Source organism: Fukomys damarensis, unplaced genomic scaffold (assembly GCF_012274545.1).
Source record: "Fukomys damarensis isolate Sample0158 unplaced genomic scaffold, DMR_v1.0_HiC HiC_scaffold_21, whole genome shotgun sequence".
In the NCBI taxonomy this organism is placed as follows: Eukaryota; Metazoa; Chordata; class Mammalia; order Rodentia; family Bathyergidae; genus Fukomys; species Fukomys damarensis.
Window position 1 is genome coordinate 11,814,684 of NW_022900933.1, and position 24,345 is coordinate 11,839,028.

At 48.8% G+C, this 24,345-nt stretch overlaps 1 protein-coding gene across 2 annotated transcripts in view; it reads left to right on the forward strand.

The window, feature by feature from the left end:
• Nucleotides 1–22,613, forward strand: part of Rad51b (RAD51 paralog B) — a 756,475-nt gene extending 733,862 nt beyond the window's left edge. The window contains exons 11-13 of one of the 2 annotated variants that reach the window (XM_033766940.1): nucleotides 1,048–1,194; nucleotides 15,334–15,396; nucleotides 19,955–22,613. In XM_033766940.1, coding sequence (XP_033622831.1) covers nucleotides 1,048–1,194; nucleotides 15,334–15,353 — 167 coding nt within the window. In that variant the 3' untranslated portion in view covers nucleotides 15,354–15,396; nucleotides 19,955–22,613. Of the gene's footprint in view, nucleotides 1–1,047; nucleotides 1,195–15,333 lie in introns of both variants that reach the window. The other variant, XM_033766941.1, reaches the window with a different exon arrangement.
• The last annotated feature ends 1,732 nt before the right edge of the window (nucleotides 22,614–24,345 follow it).

The following is a 24,345-nucleotide window of genomic DNA, read 5'->3' on the forward strand; positions in this document are numbered from 1 at the left end:
TCTATCAGTTATAAAGGATCACAAATAATATGTCTGAATTGGAATAAACACAATTTAAAATGCCTTCTAAGGTTTGAGGAAGACTTTTTAAATGAGTGGGATAAAGCTTAACATGTATAAACACACACACACACACACACACACACACACACACACACACCAGTATGGAGAGGGAAAAACAAGTTATTTGGCTTTTGCTGACCTTGGGTAAACTGTCTAACCTCTTTGGGACTCAGTTTTCTCATCACTAAAATGACATGTTGAGCTAGGTGATCACCCAGCCTCTTCCTACACTGATGTTTAGTGACAGTGACAACCCTGCAGGGAGTATCAGGTTGTGGGCGAAGCAGGTCTCTGTGTGTCAGTCAGCTGGCAGGTCTCTTATTAGAAAACCAGCAGGCAGAGTGCAGTCCCAGGATTGATGACCAGGAGGACAGCATGCACCAAAATCAATCTTGGACGTCTCCAGGGGCAACCCTGGCACCGGTCATAGCAATGGAGCACGGAAGCTTTAGAGACTACGAGGAGGGGTCAGAGGAAGACATCAGGATTAAAGCCTTTGGAAAACAGGTCCTCTGAGGCGAAGTTAAAGCAATGGAATTCCTTAGGCTAGAGGAGGACACGTTAAGACGAATCTAGCTCTGAGTTCCTAGCCCTTGAGTAACTGTTTTACAGAAATCCCGGCAGATTTAGGCAAAGTTTTCTTTGTTGCAAGGAACAGAGACCTACTCAAGCTGGCTCTTAGAAATGCACAGCTAGGGCACAAGTGTAAGCGGGACTCGTGGGAACAGACAGGACGGGGGAACTCAGCTCTCACTCAGGGGTTTTCTGTACTGAATCTCCTCTCTCCCTCTCTCTCGCCTTTGCTCCATTCTACACTCCCCAATTCTTGCTTCCAGTTTCCACTTTTCTGTGGAAACTTCCAGGTGGACACTGGATTTTGTCAGCTTCCACACAGACATGGAGACCCCCTGTTCACGCCCTCCAGGACTTTCCAGTTGCAGCGGCCAAGGTCAATTGACCCAATCTTCGTGTTTTCAATTCTAGATTTCCCTGAGAGGACTGATTTACCCAGCTTATCTTCTTCTGCCAAGTCCCATCAATCACTGGTCACCGTTTGCCAGCCGATGGATGGGTCACCCTGGGGTCAAGGACGTCCTGGTCCCGTCTGCTCAGGTGCGTGGAAGGAGGCAGGTACGTGCTGCAGACCTTGGCAGGGGAGCTGACTGGCCATGGTGAACACCTTTGCAAAGGGGCTAATGTCTGGGGCTTTTAATTTTATGGAAAAAAATATTTAACAAAATTTCATAGCAAAATAATAAGAGACTAACAACAGTCAATATACTGTGTATCGTTGTCTTCAAAGTAGTAACTCGGAGTACAAAACAAAGACAAAAAGAGCCTCTCTGACAAAGAAGAAACAAACAGATACTAGCACAAAACTTCCTTTTCAATGAACTAAGAGAAATTAGTAGTATACACGAAACAAATTAGCATATTATTAAAATATTTTGAAACAGTGGAATAGGTATTTTGGGGAAGCCATCTGATCCTCACCTCACTTCCTATTTATCTATCTTCCATTTTGTTCCTTGTGTACGTTATATGTACTATGAGTTTCTCATATAAGGGAAACCGTGCAATATTTGAGCTTATGTGTCTGGCTTATTTCACTTAACATTAGTTCTCAAGTTGCATCCATTTAAATACAAACGCCTCGAGTTTATCCCTCTTTATGACAGAGTAGTGCTCGGTTGTCTATATATACTACATTTTCCTTATCCACTCATCACTGTTTCTGAGATCTAGCTATTGTAAATTGTGCTGCTATAAACATGGGTATGCAAGTGTCCCTGTAATATGATGATGTTTAACTCTTTCGGGAAGATACCTAGAAGGGAAATAGCTGGATCCAATGGAATTTCTAGTTTTCCTTTTTTGAAGAATCTCCATACTGATTTCCATAGTGGTTATGGGGCTGGTATCTCTTTACCTGACACTGTACGAGGACAAAGTCAGCATGGCTCTGTGCTTTTCTACAGGAGAAAGTTGTAATAACACTTCTCAGAACACTCTGAAAGCATGTGAGACTTCTTCACCTTGAAGCAGGCTGCTGAGTCTGCCTCAGGTGCTGCCCTGGGCTTCAGGGCTTCTGAGAGAGTCCTCTAGGCCTCCTGGCTAGCAGAACATAGTCATTCCCCTCCTTCAGGCCTAATTTCTCCATCAAAAGTGTCTGATCTTTGCGGATGGGAGGTCATCTGGTTGAGAACCTTATAAAACACCAATTCTGATTAACCATCAAGAGTTTCACCACCTACCAGAAGATGCCAAAAAGACAACTCAAATACTCCTGGACCTTCCTGGGTTGAGCTGGCCCGCTTTCATCCATTTAAGTATCCAGTTCTCACCTGCTTCTCTGAACCAGCTCGAGGCCCAGGATCTTCAAATCACTATCTTCCCATTCTTTGATGCTACACGTGACTATTCTGCATCCTGCTCAGAATCCCTGTCAGCTTCCAGGACAAAGAAAATGAGACCTTAGTGAACAACCGGCAGGGTAATTGCTGATGGGTTGTTGTTTTGGTTTGGTTTGGTTTAGTTTTTCCCTTGCACTGAATTTAATCACACTACCAGCTTCAAATATAGAGAGGGGAAAAAACTCAAAGATCTGAAAGGCAAGGGCGTTGAGAACATAAAGTTCAAATTACAGTAAAGCTTCCTCTATCCAAAACATGGCTACTCAGACATCTCACTATCCAAAATCAGACCAGAACCTGGGGATGAGCCAAGAGATATCTAAACAGCCAAAATTATCTACATGGACTCATATTGATGTATTTAAAGCAGCATATAATTCAAAGCAACTGTGTTCCCCAGAGGGCTGGAAGGCCTATTACCCTCTAAGCAAGGCTGGAAGAATCCCATAGGACAGGCTAGATTCCTCACTCATAATCTGCTCAACTTTTGTTTATATGGAATTTTAACTAGTTTGCCTATCTGGTTTCTCAACCCAGAACAGACTAAAAGACACAAATTAAACTAAAAGAAGATGGACCCTGAGGTTGTTACAGGTAAAACAGAATGTTCTCTCGACAACAGGGAAAGTCAGCAACAAGAGATGAGAAAATGATGAAAACTAGAACCCAGGAAATCCCAAAAGCACAGTAATCCGCCTCTTAAAATCTGGCACTACGGAATGACAGCGCAACAACTGAAGTGTATAAAATTGACGCTAAGCAGCACACACAAAAAAAGTTAAACGAAGATCAGTGCATTCTAGCCGGGTGTGGTGGCATATTTCTGTGCTCCCAGCTGGTTGGGAGGCTGATGCAGGGAGAATCCTGCCTACAAGTTTAAGGCCAGCCTGGACAGCGTACCAAGACCCTGTCTCTTAGAGAAGAGGGGAGGGGAGGGAGGGGAGAGAAGGGAAGGCATAATCAGTCTGTATATTTTATTTTAAAACCTGGTATGTGACTAAAAAAAAAGACTTCCATCCCAAATCATTAAATTTTTTAAGTACGTTATTTAGAAGGACAAACCTTAAACTAGCTGGAAAACTCCACCATCTGGCACGACTTGTATTACTCTTAGTAACTGAGGTTTCACCATGGCTCTGTGTGAAGGCTCTAAACTACTTCCTAAAGGACGTGCGGGCACCGAGGCAGCCCAGGAAATGCCAAGGCTTTGACTTCTATGCTCCTTGGAATAAACCCACAGGGGGTTAAAGAGGTTTTACTGTATTTGGTTTGCAGGCTGCGCTTGGCACCATCTCTTTAAAAGGCTGCCTGCCTTTGAACTAATCCTCTATTTATAATCCAGCTGGAGAGAGGCCTCGGCAATGTATACACATTCCTAGAATTTACAGAGTGCTGCTCACGTAAGCCCCGGGCCCGGGGATGGAGCTCCCGCCTCGGCCCTCACCTCTGCAGCAACGAGCCCTGAATCAGCCCGGAAGCGCCTGGGTGCTGCGGGAGACCGGCCGTGCCCAGGAATGCGCCCCACATTCTTGGTGGGGAGCGCGGGCCGTCTGGGGAAGGGGCGTGCGCAGGATCAGGCTCGGTAAACACCACCAGTCCTCTGCGCGGTCCGCGGCGCTCGGGCCCCTTCCAGACAGCCAGGGGCGGGGGCGGAGGCGGGGGCTCCTACGCAGCCCACCCCTTCAAGCCGTTCCTTTCTTATAATTCATTCCTGCCCCAAAACGACGCCAACTTCACATTTTCCTCTTTCCCCTCACACAAATTATTGCAAGTCATGGCAGCCTAAATATAGCCCCGGTCTGTTCTCCAGATGCCTCCCGGCCTTCCAGCGGCCTCTTCGCCCCGGCTTTCCTTTCTCTTCTCTCCCGCCCCCACCTCACGCTCCGGCCCTCCTCCCCGGCTCCTCCGCGGTCTTTCCTGCCTTTCCCGCTCAAAGGCAAGGCCTGAAACCTGCCGGGCGCGCTCAGCCGGTAGAGACAGGACCTGGAGCAGCGGCAAGCAGGGTCCTCCGGGAACCGCCTCGCCCAGCACACACTGGCTTTGTGCAGAAGCAATTTAACCTCCTGCTTCCTCATCTGTTTCTCTTGGGTGCCAAAAAGTGGCCAGTTAGCCCCCTCCACCTGTCAACTTCCTGCTTACTGGAAAACAGGTACTTCAACCATCGCCTTCTCAAAGTTAAATAATATCAGTTCCTTTGCTCTTCTCCATCAGACCTGGATGTCCAAAGATTAATCATTTTCATGAATTCTCCCTTAGGGCCTCCAGTTTAGCCACATCCCGAGTAGGAGGTAGGGCAGGACCTTACAGTTCGATTCCTGCCGCGCCAGTGTATGGGAGGAATTTCCCTGATACTTCATCAACGTTCCTAATTTAAAAAGAACTGTTATGGGGTTGGAGATTTAGCTCAGTGGTTCCAGTGCCTGCTTCACAAACGCAAGGGCCTGAGTTTGATCCCCAGTACCAAAAAAAAAAAAAAAAAACGTGTTACAGGGGCAACGTGCGTCCACCCCAAACTTGACCTCCACTCTAATGGTAACATTGCTCCTTTTCTGCGTGGAGAGCAAAGCATGTGATTCATGTGCACATTTTATTCCATTTTTCTTGATGAGCTTGCTCACTCGTTAGTCACTACCTTAATGCTACAGACAGAGAATATATAGCCATTAAATCAGTTTGATCATTTATTTATTAAAAATAATAAGTGCTCGTTGGGTATCTCTTTAATCCAAGCATTGGAGATAGAAAGACTGTTAAAAATGCCTTGAGAAACAAGTATCATATTCCAGCGCTTCTTAACTGCAGCATGATTAAACACTTGGGGATACATAATTATTGGGGAGACTGTGCTGTGCGTTGTTGGATGTTTAGCAGCATCCCTGGCCTCTACTCACTAGACACCAGTAGCATACACACAGGTTGTGACAACCAAATATCTCTAAATATGACCCAAATGTCCCTAAATACACCTAAAAGGCAGCTTCAGGTTGAGATCACTAGCCCAGTGGAATAGACGGAGAAGCAAATGATTGTTACCCCACATTAGAGGCCCACATAGCAACAGTGTTAGAGGAAGTGTATTCCAAGCAGTGGGAACTGTGTGTGCAAAGGCCCTGAGGTATCACACACCAGTTTGTGGACTTATATGCTGGATGCCTGGTAGGAAAAACAAGAGAGAGGATGAATTGGAGTTGGCCCCGGTTTATGGATGGTCTTGTTTGACTGGATTGCTTATACTTGATCCTGAACAGATACGTTATTGACTTGATGGCAAGGAGAAGGAATGGGGACACCAGGAAGAGATGATGTGCTCTGGAATGAAGGCAATGGTCCTTGGAAAAGGAACAAAGGGGCAGGATGGGAGAGCTCTTTGGTCAGAAGGTGTAGGACTCAGACACAGTGAATGTGGGGGAGGGTAAAGTTGAAGGTGACCCAAGTGCTGAGTTGGTAGAATCTTGCCAGGTTAAGCACAGCAGTGAGCCTTTGTCTCTCCTGGAAACACTGCGGAGTTTGGACCAGGCCCACATTGTCTGGGAAGATGAGGCTCTGGGGAAATGTTTACACTCAGGAGCATTTGTGCTGATTTCCTCCATGCTTGCTCATGGAGGCTCGTGGTCAGGCTCATGGAGGCATCTGGTGAGAACCCAACCTCTAAGAACTGGGGAAAGAAACTGCTTCCACTTTGGTCACTGGCAGTCCCTGGCAATCGAGTGGCTCTGTGCCTCAGTTTACCCATTTATGATGAGACCCGCCCTCTCCCACCTATCAGGCTGTGGTGGGTGTGAACAGGCCTGTTTCTGTGGGTGGTTCAGACCCCCACGGGTACTTGGCACACAATGCCTGCCGTTAGCAAGGATCATGAGTGGTTGTAATCAGGCCCGATGGAAAGGCCCCTGACTCCACCACAGCCTTGAGCAACTGCCAGCTCCGTGACCAGGCCCGCTTCAAAACTCTCCTGCAAGTGATTTTTTTCAGGGTGTCTGGTTCCTGCAAACAGGCTTTTCCAAACCTTCTCAGCTTCAAGAAGCCCCTCTGGCCTCTGTTGTCCTTCATGAGCCCCGGCTCAGTAGGAAACCTCAGGCTTCTGCACCTTTCCCCGAAGCTCCCTCCCTACCTTCCTGGTGAAATTAGAGTGAAAGAGGGAGTAGGAGGCCGGGCTGAAGGCTGTGGGAGAGAGGCTGGCCCGGCCTGGAGGCGCGATGGCCTTGGGCCCGCTAGGTGACAGCTTTCCCCAGCGTTGGTCCCGGGTGGGCAAGATGGGGGATGGCACCACAGATGGCACACGTGTGTGTGTGTGTGTGTGTGTGTGTGTGTGTGTGCGCGCATGCACACGTGTGCAGGCTCGCTGCTCCTCGCTCCCAGGAGCCTGGCGCTGATGGTGAGCTCTCGCGTTGCAGGAACAAGGGGCTGCATTGTTAGCCGGCCTATCTCTTGGTTTCTGATTCTCCCCCAGCCACTGCAGCCTGAGCAGGTTCACAGCTGCTCAGGGATATACTTTCCAGCACATTTAGGGCTTGGAACAGCCCCAGGTTTCAGGAACACATGGTGATAGGGAGGGAGGGGGCTCAAATAGACCAGGCAGGGGGAAGCCAGCTCCTTCTTTCTTTCTTCAAGACGAAGCTCCATTTTCATCATCTGATAGCAGGAACAGCATGCGAGGACGGTAGATGAATTGCAAACCTGTGCGGCTTGCGGGAGAGGGCAGGCAAGTGGGGGAGATGGGCAGATTTAGTCCATCCTGGCTGAGGGCCTCCTTGTGCAGCCTGCTCCCCTCTGACTTACAGCCCTTGCTGCAGTTACAGTCTCTGCCCACCACTAGTAGGCCAGGACTGAGCACCCACCGCCCTGCAAGTCAGGCCGCGGAGTGAGCTTCCCCAGCGAGGGCCAAGGGCACATCAGAGGAGCTGCAGACTGTCCCTACCATCTGGGGAGCCAGGGGCTACCCAGATCCCACCTTACAAATCAGTGGTGTCTTTTCTCTCTATGCCCGGTGGCTTGCTAAAGAGGGGATAGACATGGTACTTTCCTATGTCCTCCATCTCCTCTTTTTCCCTGAGAAAGGTCACTGCCCACTGACAGACAGGAGCCAGCTGACACACTGCTGTCCCCTCCTTTCTGCCCACCTTGAACCATAACCATTTAACCATCTATCTAATGTCTATTGAAGGCCTTCCAAAAGCAAGCCTGGTACAGCAGGAACAGCAGACAGTCAGCGCCCTCTGAGAGTCTGAAGGCATAGACAAGCACTTATAGCGCAGGATATACCCAGATCAGAGCCTCTGAGAGACCTGTGAGCGGCCTCCTCCTGTGGACCCTCTTCTGCCACCAAACAGCAGGTGTCCTGAGGCAGGTTTTCCTGTGGGCCTCTGTCAGCTCAGCTCATCGGTGGGGCTGGTCCCGGGGGCTCCCCAACGTGCCAAAACAGATGCAAGACTCGAGTCAGTCTGTGCACACCATCCCTCAGCAAAGTGGACAGCCCGTGTCTAATTCTCAGGCTCCTTTTCTCTCTTTTTTCTGCTGGATGACTGAGGATTGAGGACCATCGCTCAGCAGCCAGAATCAGAACAGGGAGGCTGATGTGCTGCCGGATCCGGCTGCCCCTCCCGGCCCACGCTGCCAGTGCAGCACAGCACAGAGCTGGCCTCTGTGTGGGCTTCGGGGCAGCCCCTGCTCCCACACAGAGCCCTTTCTCCAGCTCCCTTGCATAGCGCTTACTCACAGGTTCCCATTCAGAGAGCTGCATGATTGAAAAGGCACTGCAGGTGAGTGAGTTAGGCCCCAGGATCCCCCAACCTCCGTCTGGCTTCTGATTCTTGCCCGACCCAGCTAGGAAGGAGCCACTCGGCAGGGCACACAGGTCCCAGCTCCGAGCCACCCATGCCTCACTAGCCCCTTCTGCTGTTCAGTTTCCCGTTCAAAAAACAGGATAAATATTCACGGAGAGATACCCTTTCCTTTGGGTAGACTGGGGAAGGGAAAAAGAGTAGATATTTGGCAACTGGATGAGTTAGCAGCTGCGTAAAAGGGTTTAAACAGCATTTGAAAGCATGATGGATCCTCAGTACAGCCTAGTCACCATGCTCAGAGAACTTTCTGACCCAACAGGATGCTCCATGCCCCACAGGGCAGCCACTGGCTAGCCACAGGCGACTATTGAGCCCTGAAATGTAGCTAGTGCGACCAAAGAACCAAGCTTTTAATGGAGTCAGGTTTAAATAGCCAGGGTAACAAATGACACCTTACTGGACAGGGCGGCTCTAGTGGAGAGGAGATGCTGTGGCTCTGAGGCCACAGCAGCCCAGGGTCTCCGACTCTGCAGCATACATGCTTGTCCCTGTGCCTGGGGTGTACACTCCACCCAGGGGGACTCAGTGCCCCCATGACCAAACATACAGTTAAACAATAATGGCCAACGGGCCTGGTAGGGAGCAGGCTTCTGTGCAGCCGGCACCAAGCCCCAGGGGTCCAGTTCACAGGCCCTAAGGTGAGCTTACAGCTCATCCTGCCACCACCACCCCCTCAGCCAGGCACATCCCCAGCAGAGGTCAGCCTGGGGGTTCAGGATGCTGCAGTTGGAAGGAAGGGGCACACCTAGGCTATTTCTTCCTCCACCTTTGCCAAGCGAGCCTGTGCAAGGGAAAAGTCTCTCCTCGGCACATGGGAGATTTGACCGTGCAAGTCTGGAGCCTCAGCACTGGTCAGCAGGCTTGGGCCCTCCACTCCTTGGCCCCCAGAGTAATCCTCCATGAAAAAATGCTCCCACCTCAGTTGGCAAGCCTGGTAGACCTGCTGTATAATGATATTGCTGCAAGGAGGTTCCCTCCTAAGCTGCTGCCCAGGTGCCCACTTTTCTTCCTCCAGAGTCAAATTTATCTGCCCCATGTCTATCCTGGTGAGAACTCTCTCCTTATTTTCCCAAATGACCACTGCTTTGCCATCGTCCCAGGTACCAATGTCCCCTTATGATCTGGCCCTGGCTTTTCCAAGAAGAGCCAGACAAAAAGGCAAAGGCTGGAAGTTCTGGGCCCAGTTGCCCAGTCCCCTACCTTGTTCTTTCAGGGCCTCTGAGCTGAGCACTTGCAAACTCTGGGGCTCCCATACCAGGTCAGGGGCATTGCCTAACCAAGAACCCAGGTCCAGGGTGCTCAGCCCCAGCCAGTACCCACAGCTCTGTCCTCAGGGGACACAGCACCAGGGGCTCATCTGGGAGATGAGGGACATTGGCTGCCTCCTCTGATGACCATGGCCAGGCGGGAGAGCTGGCAAGTGCTGGGAGAGCCAACAGGCACAGAGTAAAGCAGCCCTGCTGTGCCAAGCATGATGAAGCTTGATTTCCCCATCACCTCTTCAGCTCCGGTGCACACATCCTTACTACAGAGCTCACGAGCCCTGTACAAGACCCCATGTGCAGAGTGGAAGATTAAGGTTCAAAAATCCACACAGAGGTCTGCACGGGCTCTCTCCCTGCCTCCTGGGCCACCGCACTGGGCCACCACCATCCCCCTGACCCCCATCCTTCTGTGTGGAGCCTGTCTTGTTGTATCATTTCATCCTTGCCACAGCTCCGTGAAGTAGGGGTCATCATTTCCACTTTACAGATGGAGAAACTGAGAACCAGCGAAGTCACTAACTTGTCTAAAACCACACAGATCCTTTGAGGTGAGAGAAAGGACATGAAGCCCAGGCTGAGCTGCCCTGCACTGAGCAGCCACTGAGGAGAGAGGAGCAAGAGAGAAGAAAGGCCGGTGAGCTGACCTCTCCTCCATAACAAGCCTGCAGCACGGAGCCAGGGCGGAGCAGAGAGCGCGGGGAGCCAGGTGCTGCAGAGCCAGCAGGAATCCCCCGCAGAACCAGCTACAGATGCACACAGCTCTTCTTTCCCTCCACTCCGCCCTCCAGGAATCCGTTCCTTCAGACCACCTCTTCCACTGGAAAACCAATCTCTCCTGCCTGGGGACCAGGGCCGGCTGGGCCGCCTTCTGTCTGCCTCTGTTGGGCACCGTTCCTCTCCTCTGGAGCTGGGGGAGGGAGTCCCCTCTGGGGAAGGCATGGGTGGGGCTGAAGTCTGCATCTGCCCCCTTTAAACCACCCAAAGATACGTGGCCCTTTGCCAAGATCTTTTAGTCCAGTCATTCAATCTCACAGTTCTTTGCTGCAATATAAACAAGAAGAATCAAGGAATGTTGAGGAGGAGAGGAAGGCAGGAGGCAGGCGAAAGAAGGAAGGGGAGGATGGGGGGGTCACAACTTTGAAGTCTGGGCCTGCAGAGGACAGGAAACAGGACCTCAGCAGGGTCCCTCCTTCCCTGCATAAATGGGCAACTTCAGGCCACTGCACAGGGCCAAGCAGAGGGTCATTGCCAAGGATGTCTTTGAAAAGGGGGGTCTGACAAAGCAGGCCAGCCCTGGAGTGGGTGGTCACCCCAAACAGCCTCCCCTACCTGGGAACTCACCCATGGGGAGCTGCAGCTGGAGCCCCTGCTAGTACGGTGCCTACTCTCCAAAGGCTGGGCAGGGTTCTAGGGGGAATCCCTAACCTGCTGCCGGCAGAGCTATAGCAAGACTAGGGGAAAGGTCCCTTCTATCCTGAAAGCATAGAAGAGGGGACCTCCTAGGTGGGAATTAGATTTAGTTGCACCAGGAGGAGAAAGAATCTTGGGCTGAAGGAGGTAGAGGAGCACATCAACAGTGGGTCAAGAAACAAGTCCAGAAGTCAGATGTCACCACATTCCACATTACAAACATTGGTTGATGAGTAAATGCTAACTTGGTGTTTATTCTTATCACTCTTGACTTAACAAAGGGATGTGGGAGAAGGATAGAAAGAACCTCATGGCAAGCTTTCATTGGGTGCATACTATGTCCCCAGAATGTAGCTGAACATCCACCTGGATTCAGAGAATCGGATCCTGGTCCTGGTACTCAAAACGAGTTCCCTTTGGTTGGGAAACAGGACACAAGAACTGGGACCAACCCTTGATGGTGGTTGGCTGTGTGGCACAGAGTGTCTAGGAGAAGCCAGGCAGCATCCCCTAGAGAAAGTGGCATTTGGGCTGAACTTTGAAAAGTGGAGAAGAAAGATAGCTTGCTTCGGGATGGTAGTAAATTCCAAAATCAGAAGACATCTCACCCAGTGCAGCACCCTGAGCACTCTGCAAAATCAAGACCTCAGAGATAGGGGGCTTCCTGCCCACAGGGAAAGAATGGCCGCTCTGCTGCAACCAGCCTCTCCCCAGTCACTCACTCCCACTGCTGCCAAGACTGTGTACGGGGTCTCCGAGGGGAAGTTAGTGAGTGGCATGAGCAGAGCTGCAGGCTGTGGAGGAGGAGCAGCCATTCAGGGAGGAGTGACAGGCAGTGCTTTGAAAGGAAAGAAGGGTACAGATTTCCCACAAGGCCCCACGAGACCTGTTGCCCAAGATTTCCTAGAAATGGCCACAAATCTGAGCTCTATGCAAGGAAGAGAATGGAAAGAAACCAACTATGGTGAAGCCCCAGTCTTCCCACATATCCACGACTGTAGAAGGGACAGTCAGCTCCTTAAGGACAAGATTCCCAGCCACCCCCACAAAGTCTGCACCGAAGAGCTGAAGATGCCAAGTGGAAGTGACTGGTCTAGGTTGCACAGCCAGAGCAGCTGGAAGAGATTGAAGCCCAGACCTGCCTGACCCTAGGGCCGAGGTTCCTCCACTACGTGGAGCAGTCTGCATGTGCCAAGAACTCCAAAGTTCACTTGAAGAGGAATGCCCTGTCCTGTATGTCCAAGGGTCCGTGTGTATTGAAGACTGGGTGTGCTCCCTCCCAATACCTTAGCCATCGAATTGTCAGTGTGAAGTGGGTACAGTGTGCAAGCACTACTCATGGACCAGGCATTTAGACTCAACAGAGACCCTTGGAGGCCATGTAGTCCTCTTATGCATTTAATGCCGAAGCCTATTTGGCACCAGCCTTTGGCTGGGACTCATCTCAGAGAGCACTGGCCAACTCCCCTGTACTCTGCCTGACCCCAGGGGATCTCCAGCCAGCTCCTATTAGCTGTCACCCACTGGCTCTACATTTACTTTCTGCCCTGCATGGACAGGATCTGCTACACAACCACCTTTTACATAAACAAAGACCTCTCTTACTTGCCTTCCATCTTATTTGGCTCTTCTGCTTTTTCCTTCACACACACTCTCAGGCTCCCTCACTTGTCCCTATGCCTCACCCCAGATATTGTCCAATCTCTTTGCCTTCTTATTTTTTTCAGCACTGAGGACTGAACTCAGGGCCTCCTCATTGAATTACATTCCGTTAGCTTGAGATGGGGTTTCACTGAGTTTCTCAGGCTGAGCTCAAACTTGTAATCTTCCCGTCTCAGGATCCCAGAGTGCTGGGATTACCGTTGTGAGCCGCCATTCCCAGTTTAGTCCAGTTTTTCTTTGATTCTCCTTTAAAAGTAATGTGGATGGGCCAGGGATTTAGCTCAGCAGTTCTCCTGCTGCCTCGCAAGCACAAGGGCCCGAGTTCAATCCCCCGTACCAAAACAAAACAAAAAAATAAAAGTAACGTGGAGCCAGGTGCCGGGACTCATGCAGTCATCCCAGCCACTCCAGAGGCTAAGGCAGAAGAATCACAAGTTCAAGATTAATATGAACAATTGCCTTAGTTTGTCTCATTGCCAAGACAAAATATCCCTGACACCCAAAGTTAAGAGAGGAAAGGTTTATTTAAGCTCACAGTGTGTAGAAGTTTCAGCCCATGGTCAGCTGGATCCAAGGCAGAGCAGCATGGCAGAGGTGAAACAGTCCATGGCAGGCTTAGCAGGAGGCCACAAGCAGCAAACAGCAGCAGTGAGCCTCCCTTTCCCTTTTATCCTATCAGGGTTTAAGCCTTTTTGGTGATGTCACCCACAAGCAAGGTGGACCTTCCCATTATCCACACACAGAACTATGCTAAACCAATCAGTGGACTAATTTAGTTATCACACTCTTAATCCATATTCAACATCCCTAATATGCATTCACACTCTAGATCCAGCCACCTCCCAAAAAACCTCACATGTGAGTGCACAGAGCATTGGGGGACACCTACATACAAGCCATAACAACAAATTAGCAAGATTCTGTCTCAAAATTTTATTTTTGTTTGTTTTGTCTCAAAATTTTAAAAGGGCTAAGGATGTAGATAGTTGAATGAAGCTATACATTTCATCCCCAGCACACAAAAAAAAAAAAAGAAAGAAAGAAAGAAGAAAGAAAAGAAGGAAGGAAAGAAAAAGACATGATAGCTTTCTAGGTGGAACAGATCTCTTTAACTGTCACTTGAAATTATTTTTCAACTAATTTCACCTAAGATCACACCAATTTTCTTGGTAATCGTGCACGCAGATTTATATCAAGTTTTCTAGTAATACTCACCACTGCCCTGTCTTGAGCACTATAGTTCCTTCTGATTCAGGATCAACATCGCAGGTGTAAGTTTAATCCTATTATGTTATCATGTTACATTCAACCACCATTAGCCCAAAGTGTTAGGCTCTTTGGGGATTCTAGTTCTGTTATCCAAGGTAGGAGCCATTCCTGCTGCAGCAGTGGGTAAGACTGACCTCTGATGGTTCTTCTCAGTCTCTGGTGGAGGTGCTGAAAGTGAAGGCCATGGAAGAGCTCTGAGTACTGATGGGACCTTCTGTCTATCTGCAGCTGTAGGTCCCAGCCACTCCAGTTATGCTGTGTCCCAGACCTCGTTCTCAACAGTGCCACAAGGTCCTTGTTGCACTGCCTACTGAAATGCCATGGGCCCCAAATTACCTCATCCATTTTTTTAAAGTACAGTACTGGTAGCATTGTTTGGTGAATCTGTGCTGGTTCCTAAATGATCAAAAGTTTATTTCCTATGTCTTCAGAAGCCATCCTTTTGCCTGTAGAGGGAAGTGAGTACCCCTGAACCCCAAAACAGAAGCACCCAAACTTCTGGACATGTTAATTCATTACTCTGGACAGGTGCCTTCATCCCCCAGAACAGATGCCCTTCCCCATCCTTCTTCCCACGCCCTGTGCCTGGGAGGCTGACGTGGACTGCATTGCTGGGCCCCCACAAGTTCTGGCTTCAGTTGGGTTCAGCCAGTGGGAGGCACCAAAAACATGGAGGGACAGGACCAAGTCAAAATATTTATTCCCTTGGTTGCACTGGGCCTCTGCTTGGCTGTGTCTCTAGACCACCCCTTCATCGAAGGCCACAGCACCTGCTGAGTGTCTCTCTCCTGCTTTTCCTCCCTTGCTCTCAAGCTCTTCATCCCTGTCCACCCCGGAGGAACTCATCGTGCCTTGTTGGTTTCCTTTGACCTTGTCCAGAACTTGTAAGCAATCCCATTTCTGAGTCCTCACTTACCCTCATTTAACTGTACCAACGCCTTCCTGCCAGGATGCTGACAGATGCACTCATAATTTGAATCAGGCTTCCCAAGGATAAGCCCCACAGTGCTCAGTGTAGGGGGGAATGGAGGTGCTGCTGAGAACCACAGAGAAGTTAGGTGCACAGAATCTGTGGTCTCACTGACCAAGACAGAATTCAATCTTCCCCTCTTTCTACATAGGGCTATAGAAGTTCTCTGAGCTTCTACTTTCTCTTCTGTAAAATGAGAGCAGTAACCACTCTTCACAAGTTTATTGTCAGGCCAGGGATTTGGCTCAGTGGTTCCACCATCTGCCTCGCAAGTGCAAGGACCTAAGTTCAATCCCCAGGACGAAAAATAATAATACTAATAATAATAACAAGTTTATCGTAAGCACCTAACAATAGTTGTTATGATTGTTATTCAGAGAAATTCTAATCATTAAGAGCAGTTTTTTTTGTTTTTGTTTTTTTTTTTTTTTTTGCAGCTACAACATCCTGGCAATAAGCTACAAGGTTTTACTATGACTACCAGAGAATTTATGCCTCAGGTAATCTGCCCACACTCCACAGGAGAAACAAAAGTGTTGTTCTTATTGTTATTCTCTTGGCTAAAGAAGCATTCCATTTTATTTCATATTATCAAGAGAAATGTATAGCAAAGACTATCCTAGAAGTCTGATCCCCTTTCCTATTTATTGCTTTTCTTCATGATCCTAAAGTCCCTCAGCTCACAGAGTGATTCTTGTTTAAACTAAAGAACACAGAGCCTGTGGCCTGCCACTACACAGCTTCTCCCACCTCCGAAATAAGGCTCGGAAGAGTGTCTCTTAACTTGGTCCAAAAGCTAAATTTGAAGAGGTCAGAGGGTCTCTGGTTAGTCGCATTTCACCCAACTATTTTTAGCTGGCTTAGGGCAAAATAAGGTTCCCCAAAGATCTGGGCCCTGTGAAAGTTGAAAATTCTGCCAAGACGGAGCAATACAGCTATCCCTGTTGGGAAAGGGAATGGTGCCCTATTTCCTCAGCCCAGGATGTCTGTTGCTGTTGAGTCGTCTACCTGCTTTGTCTTGATTGAATCTGATCACATTGGCTTGGTCTGCTTGTTTGCTACTCCAACCCTCACCTTTATTACTGGGCCTATTGAAATATCAAGGTGCTGACTCTGGGCCACCGGACGCCACATCGTCCTCTGTTCCTGGGTCAGAAGCATGGCAAGCCTCTGGGTGTCCACTCTAATGGAAATGCATGGCAAAGCATCCTGGATGTCATCCTGCATAAATTCCCTCCTTCTGCCTCTTCTGCCAATGCCTCTGCCCTACTTCTCTCTTGTTTCTCTCTCCTGAGAGCTCAAGCCTTGCCATGCTCCTTCTGGCCCTTCAGGCCCTTTCGGGGCTGCACCAAGGGGAAGCATCTTCTTGCCCAGACACACCTGCCCTTCTGCACAGTCCTGTGTGACCCTTCGTTCTCTGGCCTCTGTGGCCAGAATGCTTTAAGTTCAAAAACCAGACATGTTTCCATGACTGCACTGGCAAAATAAAGAGGAGTGAGGGGCCAAGTTCAAGGTTTCAGCTCGACCCCAAATTACCCCTAAGAACCACGCCATGGGAAGGCGACCTCAGTGCAGCCTGGGGGCCATCCCAGTGGAACACAAAACTGGCCACTCAGTGTCCAGCTCTCTTGTTTCTCTGCTCCCCAGGCAGGACACTGGGAAGATGGAAACCAAGTTTTAAGTTGAAAGATGAGGCTGGGGCTTCATTAGATGATTTATGGCCTTGGCCAAGCTTTCCAAACTGTAGTTATTCCTGGCCAAGTTCCTTACTAGTCACATGCATGACATGGAAACATCAGCTTTGTCAGAAAAATACTCCTGCCCCATTTCCATCTGTGTCTATGGTCAGGTTCTTGGTGGAAGATGCTGGTAATAGAGCTGGGTGTTAGAAGAACTGGAGAAAAGAACACTTTCCAACAACTCTGCCACCCCAGCAGTGGCAATGACCAAGCACATATGAAAAGAGAGCATGGGGCAGTCAGAACAGGATGGCCCAACCTCCCCATAGCAGAGCCCCACACATGCTTTTCCGTAAATGAATGGATTATGAATGTTTAGGCTTTCTTATCTGTAATCTCTAACTGCCCAGTATTTGTCCCCTCTCTCCTGGTTCCCATGCCCGTGCTTGTTCTTGGGGAGTCCCACACTGTCCCCTGCACCCTGCACCTGAATCTGTGAGATTCAGTTCAACTCCACGCCAATTCAGGCAAAGCAAATGATCCAGGCCTAAACCAATCAGGCTGTCTCATTCTCTTGGGCAAGGTGATTGGTTCAGGAATGGACATCAGATCAATCACAACAAATGAGATTCCTTGAGGTTTTCCTTAGGACTTCTCTAAAGGATACTCATCCTTTGGCTTTGACGCTCCTAACTGGCAAGTATAAAGCCTACAACTGTTGCCCTTTTTTTCTGGCATGTGAACTCTGAGTCTAAAGCCAGCACAGCAGAGAAGAAAGCAGAGAGAAGGAGAGTAACCAAGTCCTGGCGACGTTATTTTAGTCCTGAATCCTACTGCATCTGCTGCTAGGTCTGATTCTGGATCTTTCCATTGCATGGCCCATTGGATTTCCCACTTACTAAAGCAGTTAGAGGAAGATTTTCTGTCCTTGGTAACCACAGAGCCCATATATACAGATGCTGTTCAAAAGTACCTTCATTGTTTAATTGGAACTAAAAGGAAAGAGACAGGCCAACATCGGGCCTTTACTTTGCAAGCTTCCACAGACAGAAGCATACCATCTTTTGTAATGGGGGGGAGGGGGGAGCAGCAACAGGAGGTTCTCAGACAGGAAGAGGGGAACTCTAGACAGGAAGTTCCACCACCAATGCCCCCTTTTCGGAGCCAAAACTGCTAAAACTGCAGCCCATTCCTATTGAGTTTAGGCTTTGTAACACCTCCGTTTATGCATTTATTATAATAAGTGTTGCTGCTATTGTGAAGCTTCCATCACATTTATATTTCCCTATAATTTGCTCCCTTCCCCTATGAATAAATGAAATTGTCTATTACTCATTGAATAACTTTAATATAACCTGCTTTTCTCCCCACTCCTAGCGTATCAGTCTAGGCTCCCCAGAGAAATAAAACCAATGGGATTCTCTTCTTTCTCTGTCCATCTCCATCAGGTCTATCTTCATCTCTGCCTCTGTCTCAGTTCTGTCCCTGTCGTCATCCCTGTCCTTTCCCTATTCCTATCTTTACTTCTACACACAAGCAAACACCATCAGAGGCTTTGATCTGGGTCATCATCCCTAAGCCCTAAAGAACAACCTCAGAGAAAACTCCAGAAGCAGAGGGCAGAGTGCTACTGTGGACCAGCAGGGCCTAGGACTTAAGCTTATCCAGAAGGAAGGACAGAGAGAACTTGGGGCCTGAGACAGTGCTGGATCCCTTGTCTTTTAGTTGAAGTTGAAAAGAAGCTACGCTTGCTAGGATCCAGAAACAGAGCCTGATCTGTTGAGGATGTGTACATCTTGAAGATTCTGCCTTATAGAAAGGCTGCCGGGCCTGCCGTGTGGTGTGACCCATGACTATGGGCGGGACAGCTTGGTATTTTCATACTGATGGAAACAGTGGCCTTGTTGATCTCAGAGAGTCCCAGATTAAGCTGATTTTGCTATTTTTAATCTCACCGGAAATAAGCAAAGAAGAGAAGTCTAATTGCAAACAGACTGAACTTTACATAGGAAATATGTAGGTCCCCTGGGGCACCTAGAAAGTGTCTGAAACCCTTGCTGGCCCCCTGGCTACCCCACTCCCCTCTCCAGGCTGCACCCAGGAAGATGTGAGGTTGCAGGAGGGTTTGGGAGTGGGAGTTCAGCTTTGGCAGTGGCTGTGGACCGGCCAAACCAGTCCAGCCAGCCAGCCTGCTGGGCCTAGGGGCAGGGGCTCTGGATGAGAAACAGGAAGACATTTTGCCCACAGCTTGCACCATGGCTTCAGGAAAGCTCTGTCTTCTCTTTCCCCCATTATTTTGGGTTTTCTGGTCTTTCTCTGCTTGTCAAATCCCAGGCGTGGGAGGATTCGAAACACCACTATCAAACCCACCGCTGGCACACAGAAGCGCATGTGTGCGTGCACGCATGCACGTACACACTTCCCGCCCCCTCTGCAGCCCCGCTACAATCCCATTTCCCACACAACCCTGCGATGTGTAGCCAAGTGGGGCCCGGTAAGAGCTTTCAAACAGTTCACATGGCCCCAGCCTTCCTTAAGAGCTCCAGAGTTAAAGTTCGAGCCAGAACCCTGGGCCTTGCTGGCAGCTGTGCAGCTGGGTCACTGTGGGGGAGCGGGACAAGGCCCTGTGGCCTGCTGTGCCTCAGTTTCCCTGTTTGTCAGTTTGGACAACCATGACCACTGCTAATTCTGAATTGTCTGCCTGCTGGTGGGATCGGGCACTGAGAGAGAATGGGGGATGTGCTCAGATTTATAGCGTGGAAGTCTCAGAATGAGTCAAAGAAGAGAGAAACCAAAATAGATTGGGAGCCCAGTGCTCAGAAAGGCAGCCAGAAAAGATTAGACATGCTGCCGAGAGAATCATCCCAATGACTTTATTGAGGGCTCTTGCTCAGAAACAGCAACTGTGTTATTGTTACTTCCATGGACCAGGCAGACCCTTCCTAGTGACAGGAAGTTTGGAACTGGAGCCATCCGTGGGCCCTGCTGTTGCTGAGGTCACCCGGGAAACTGGGGCTCTTCCAAGGGAAATCAGCATGGGGCTCCAGGGCTTGGCGGAATGGCTGGACAGATGGACAGTCTTTGAGTAAGAAGGTCATGGTTTTGAGGCTTGGGAGAGTGGCAGGGCCCCCTGCTGCAGCTCTGTTGGTGGGAGTAAAGTCTTTCTTTATGGGGCATTTCTGCTGCAAAGCCCTTCTCCCCTCATGCTTGATTCTTGGTCTCATGAATCCACATTTAGGGCAGTAGGCCAGGAGTACTGACATAGAGCCAAAGAACGGCTATATAGTTCCCATCCCTGGAAGCCCCCAGTCCCTAGCTATCCCCAGCAATGGCTTTTCTTCTCATATCCTGACCTCTCTCATCTTCTGTCTCATTATAGGCTCCATCTTTGCCGCTTAGCCATTGACCGACCCCTTTCAATCATCCTTTCTGTCAGGTTATTCTACCCTTATCTTCACTGGAGTGCTTCAGGCAACAGTGCCAAAATTTGATTGCGTTCACCAACAACATGGTCAGAACTTGTGCATTTATAGACAGGGAATGATAAATATCTCATTTCTGCACTGAAGACCCGTTCTTCCTCATCCTGCTAGCTCTCAACCACCCTTCCATCTCCTGCTCATCTCTGCTGGAAACACTACTAGCCAAGGCAAGCCAAGCCAAGCAGGTGTCTTTGGGCTCTCAGACCCTCCAAGCAGGAGGGTTTCTTCTGTGGCTACCAGATTGTTCCCTGATGCTAGCCAGCTCCAAGCATCTGCCTCTGGCCCTCCCAGGAGGATAGTCTCTGGAGACACAGTCCAACCACTTGATCCATCCTCTTCCCAGTCCAGATCTGTTGGCAAATGAAATTCTCTGCCAAGGGAGAGCCAGCCTGGGGTACTTACCATAACTTGGCAAGCCACCCACGGAGGGGCGGCCAGTTTGAGATGAAACTTACACTTGGTGGGCCAATGTGAGGAAGGACACAGGAGGAAGATGCCCAGGGCACATGTCAGATCTTTGGACAAGCCACTGCTGGCAGTACATCGTTATCAAGAAAATAGCACCCAAGAACATACAGAAAAAAGCAACTTAAAAACCCCTGCCCCCGCAACATAGTGCTATCCTAACTCCCCATACCTTTCCTCCTCATGACTACACCTTGGACAGGTCTAAAACCCCACTTTATCCTGCTTTATCCTTGCTTAACTCCTTCCCTCTATATTTTGTTAATCTCCTTAGATGCCCCGCGTCAGTCCTGTCCTCCCTTCAGATTCTTCCCCTCCCCAGCAGACTTCTTGGGACCTGGAGCCTAAATGACCGCTTCTCCACTCACCACACTTTTGTCAAATTTGTGAAGTTCATTTATTTACTGAACACTTTCTTATATGTTCTTCATGGCAGATGCTGTCGCCCTTGTCTCCCTAATGAATCTGTGTTTCCCTAACCTGGTCCCAGAATCCTTTATATGCAACAACATCCTCTCTGTAGTCCTTGTAACTCACTAGGGCCTCCAGCAATACTTATTGCTTGCCTGAAAAGGAACTGAAGTGACCAAAAAGATGGATAGCCAAGAAGAACTAGAGAAATGTTTAACGACACTGAGTGGACACAGACGGTCCCTTCTTGAGGGCAGAGGTGTGACAAGTTTTTCTTTCTAGACAATCTCCTGGTAGTCCTAGAATCATACAGAGTCCCAGGAAAGGTGGTGGTTGGTGGAACAGTGCCCTACAATCAAACAAGACCATAACTGCAAAGCCAGAAGGGCTAAACAACGTTAGCTTTACAACTCCAGGTGAGGAGAATGGTATTTATAGACAAAGTGGATCCCAGAGGCTAAGATTTTAAGATGGACATCCTGAGATCCTAATGGTTTCTCTTTATTCTCCTCTCCATCCTTCCTTCCTGGAGGCCCTGGAACCTTCCTGTAATTTGGACAAAACCATGAATCCTCTATTGTTTTTCAATCCTTACTCACACTAGCAAGGGATTTAAAAACTGCTTTGTGGAAGGGTGATTTGTGACACGTGGAAAACATTCGGATGCCTCCAGATGATATGTGCCATGACACCAAAACTTCCATCAGAGAATTTCAAATTTCTACACAAAGACAGAGGCTATTCTGCCCTCTGAGAAGTCCACAGGCAATGGGGCTGGAGTAGGAATAGTGCGTCGCGCGTCATCCACAGATGGACTCACCTCAACTCAGAGTTTCTGTCAAGTCCAAATGTGCCATTGAAAAACTTTCTCCCAAGCTCTTCTTCATATCAGATAATAGTGATGGAGACAAATCAGACACAGGGTGGGAACCTAAGACTTTGCTATTTATATGGCCCAGGAAAAAATGGGGAAATCGCTGTTTTCCTTCAAAGCCATCTAGAAAGTACTAGCCAAAGAACAAATTACAAACAGCTATACATGTGTCAGGGAAGTCCCGTAGATCATACGGGATGGAAAATAACCATGAGATCATCGTGTTCATCTCCCTTGGGGCACGGACAGCCAGGATGCAGCTTTGCGCTCCCATCTGAGGGTGTCTGGTTCGTTACCTTGCTCTTGCTTTGCACTGTGAATGGGCCTCCCAATTAACCTCCCATTTGTCCACACGATAAGCAGCACCTACGAGACGCGTTCCTCTCCCAAGGGAATTAAGTCCCAAACATTCTTTCCTGGGTTGTTTTTGTTTGCTGTGTTTAAACACCTCTAGATGTACGTCCACGGTTTGCCGAGCTGTACTGACCAGTTCTACGCCCTAGCCGGGCCTGGCTGGGCTCACACACGCCAAAGCCTGCAATGACAGTAGGGCCTGAGCCCAGCTGTTAGAAGCTGTGGATGCAGAAAAAAAGTTATGCCCATTTTCATGTTAAGAAAACCAGATAGCTAATCTGTACCAGGGAAGCAAACGAAAGTAATGAGCTGTAGTTGAAAACATTTGTTTTCTTCAGAGAAAGCACGCAGAGTAAATGTGCATGAACATACACATGCGTAGAAACCCAATGCACACACACATTCGTGCCTACACACATCTGCACAGTTCTGCTCCTCGTTACAAAAATAAATGCCCAGTGCAAAAAACTTGGAAAATACAGAAAAAGACAACTAGAAGCTATTGATAATATGTTGTTGTATTTCCTTTTAGCATTTCTCTATGAATAGTCATATATATTATAATACATCATATATATAATTTTGTGTTACTTTGTATGTATATAATATAGAAGTATACAAGGGAAGATGAATATAGCTTTTTCGTATATACTTATGTATGAATATATTTAACTAAAATTTTTATATAAAATATAAGAAATCACCAATGTTGTCTCTTAATTTCTACCGTCAGGTAACTTATCTTCACCGTACAGGAGAATTAGGAAATATCTATGAGCCAAAGGAAAAAGGTGAACGTCTCATAAATCATCACCGTTCCCAACAGAGCCCTTTCACTTGCTGTGTACCCTTCTCATTGACTCTACATAAATACCGCGCCCAGTTGTACAGAAGCAGCATTGGGACAAATGTCCCATCTTCTAAGTATGCCTGGCTACTCTGGGGAACACCATAAGCCATGCGTTGCTCTCTCCCCTCCCTGTAAGTTATCTCAGGCTATGCCAGTACATGGCTCACATTTTCCAGGGACTATGGAGCTCATAACTCAGCTTTGAGGGCCCATATTGACCTGTTTTTTAGTACTTGGGTTGACTCTAGGACCTTTGCACTGAGTGACATCCCCAGACCTTTTTTTTTTTAACATTTTCGATTTCAGACACAGTCTCATGAAGTTGCCCAGGCTGGGCTCAAACTTGTGATCCTCCTGCCTCAGCTTCCCAGAGTGCTGGGATTTATAGGACTGAGCTGTCACACCTGGCTCACATCCTCTTCTTGTCCCTTCATCCCCACCCGCTCCACATAGCCTCTTCCACACTTGCTTTCATGAATCTTAGTGCGTTGGTGGAAATAGCTAACCTCGGTCAGAAAGGGCCAGACTTATGGTGAAAAAGTTAAAAAGAAATGGGACCAGAGTGATAATTGAGGTGGTGGCAAATGGATAATAATATTATTACTATCATTTATCACTTTTAATATTTTAATATTCTTACTGTGACACATATACTACCAGCTCGTGCATTTATGTTAATTCACAACTCAAGTGCATGGGTTCACACTGTATATGTAACAAGCTAGCAGGTAGGTGCAACTATGACCCTTGTTACAGTAATGAGAGAACCCAGGCACAGAGAGGTTAAAGTTGATAACCAGGGTCACACAGTGAGCAGATAGAAGCCAGAACCCCCACCCCTGGAGGCTGGTTCTATACCTTCAGAGTAAGTGACAGTAGAACAAGGTAAGCATCTGTGTTCGGTTTGAGAATGCAGCTGGGCTTGGGAATCTACAGCCATCCACAAGAGCTTCCTAAGATGTCCCAGTAAATGGGGGTTTCGGTGTCTGTGGCTCCCCTCCAAAACTTTAGGAAACCGAGGCCTGGGCCAGGAGGGCTGTGTGGCTCTCTGCAGTTGCAGAGGTGGCTGCAGGAGAGCTGGACATGCTCCTGCTTGCACAGGGCTGGGGCAGAGCCAGTGGTCAGGAAAGCGTGCTTGTCCGCACCTGCCAGGCACAGTGAGCGCCTGCTGAGGAATGCAGCCAGGGAAGGCACCTTTTGTCTCATTCTGGTGGCTCTCAAGCAAAGCACCGAGCACCCTTTGCCGGCCACCATTCACAGGCCCAGCACCCGGCCCACACTGCACTGACTGTATGACAAGCCCCCAGGCCCAGCACCCAGGGCCGTCTCCAGAG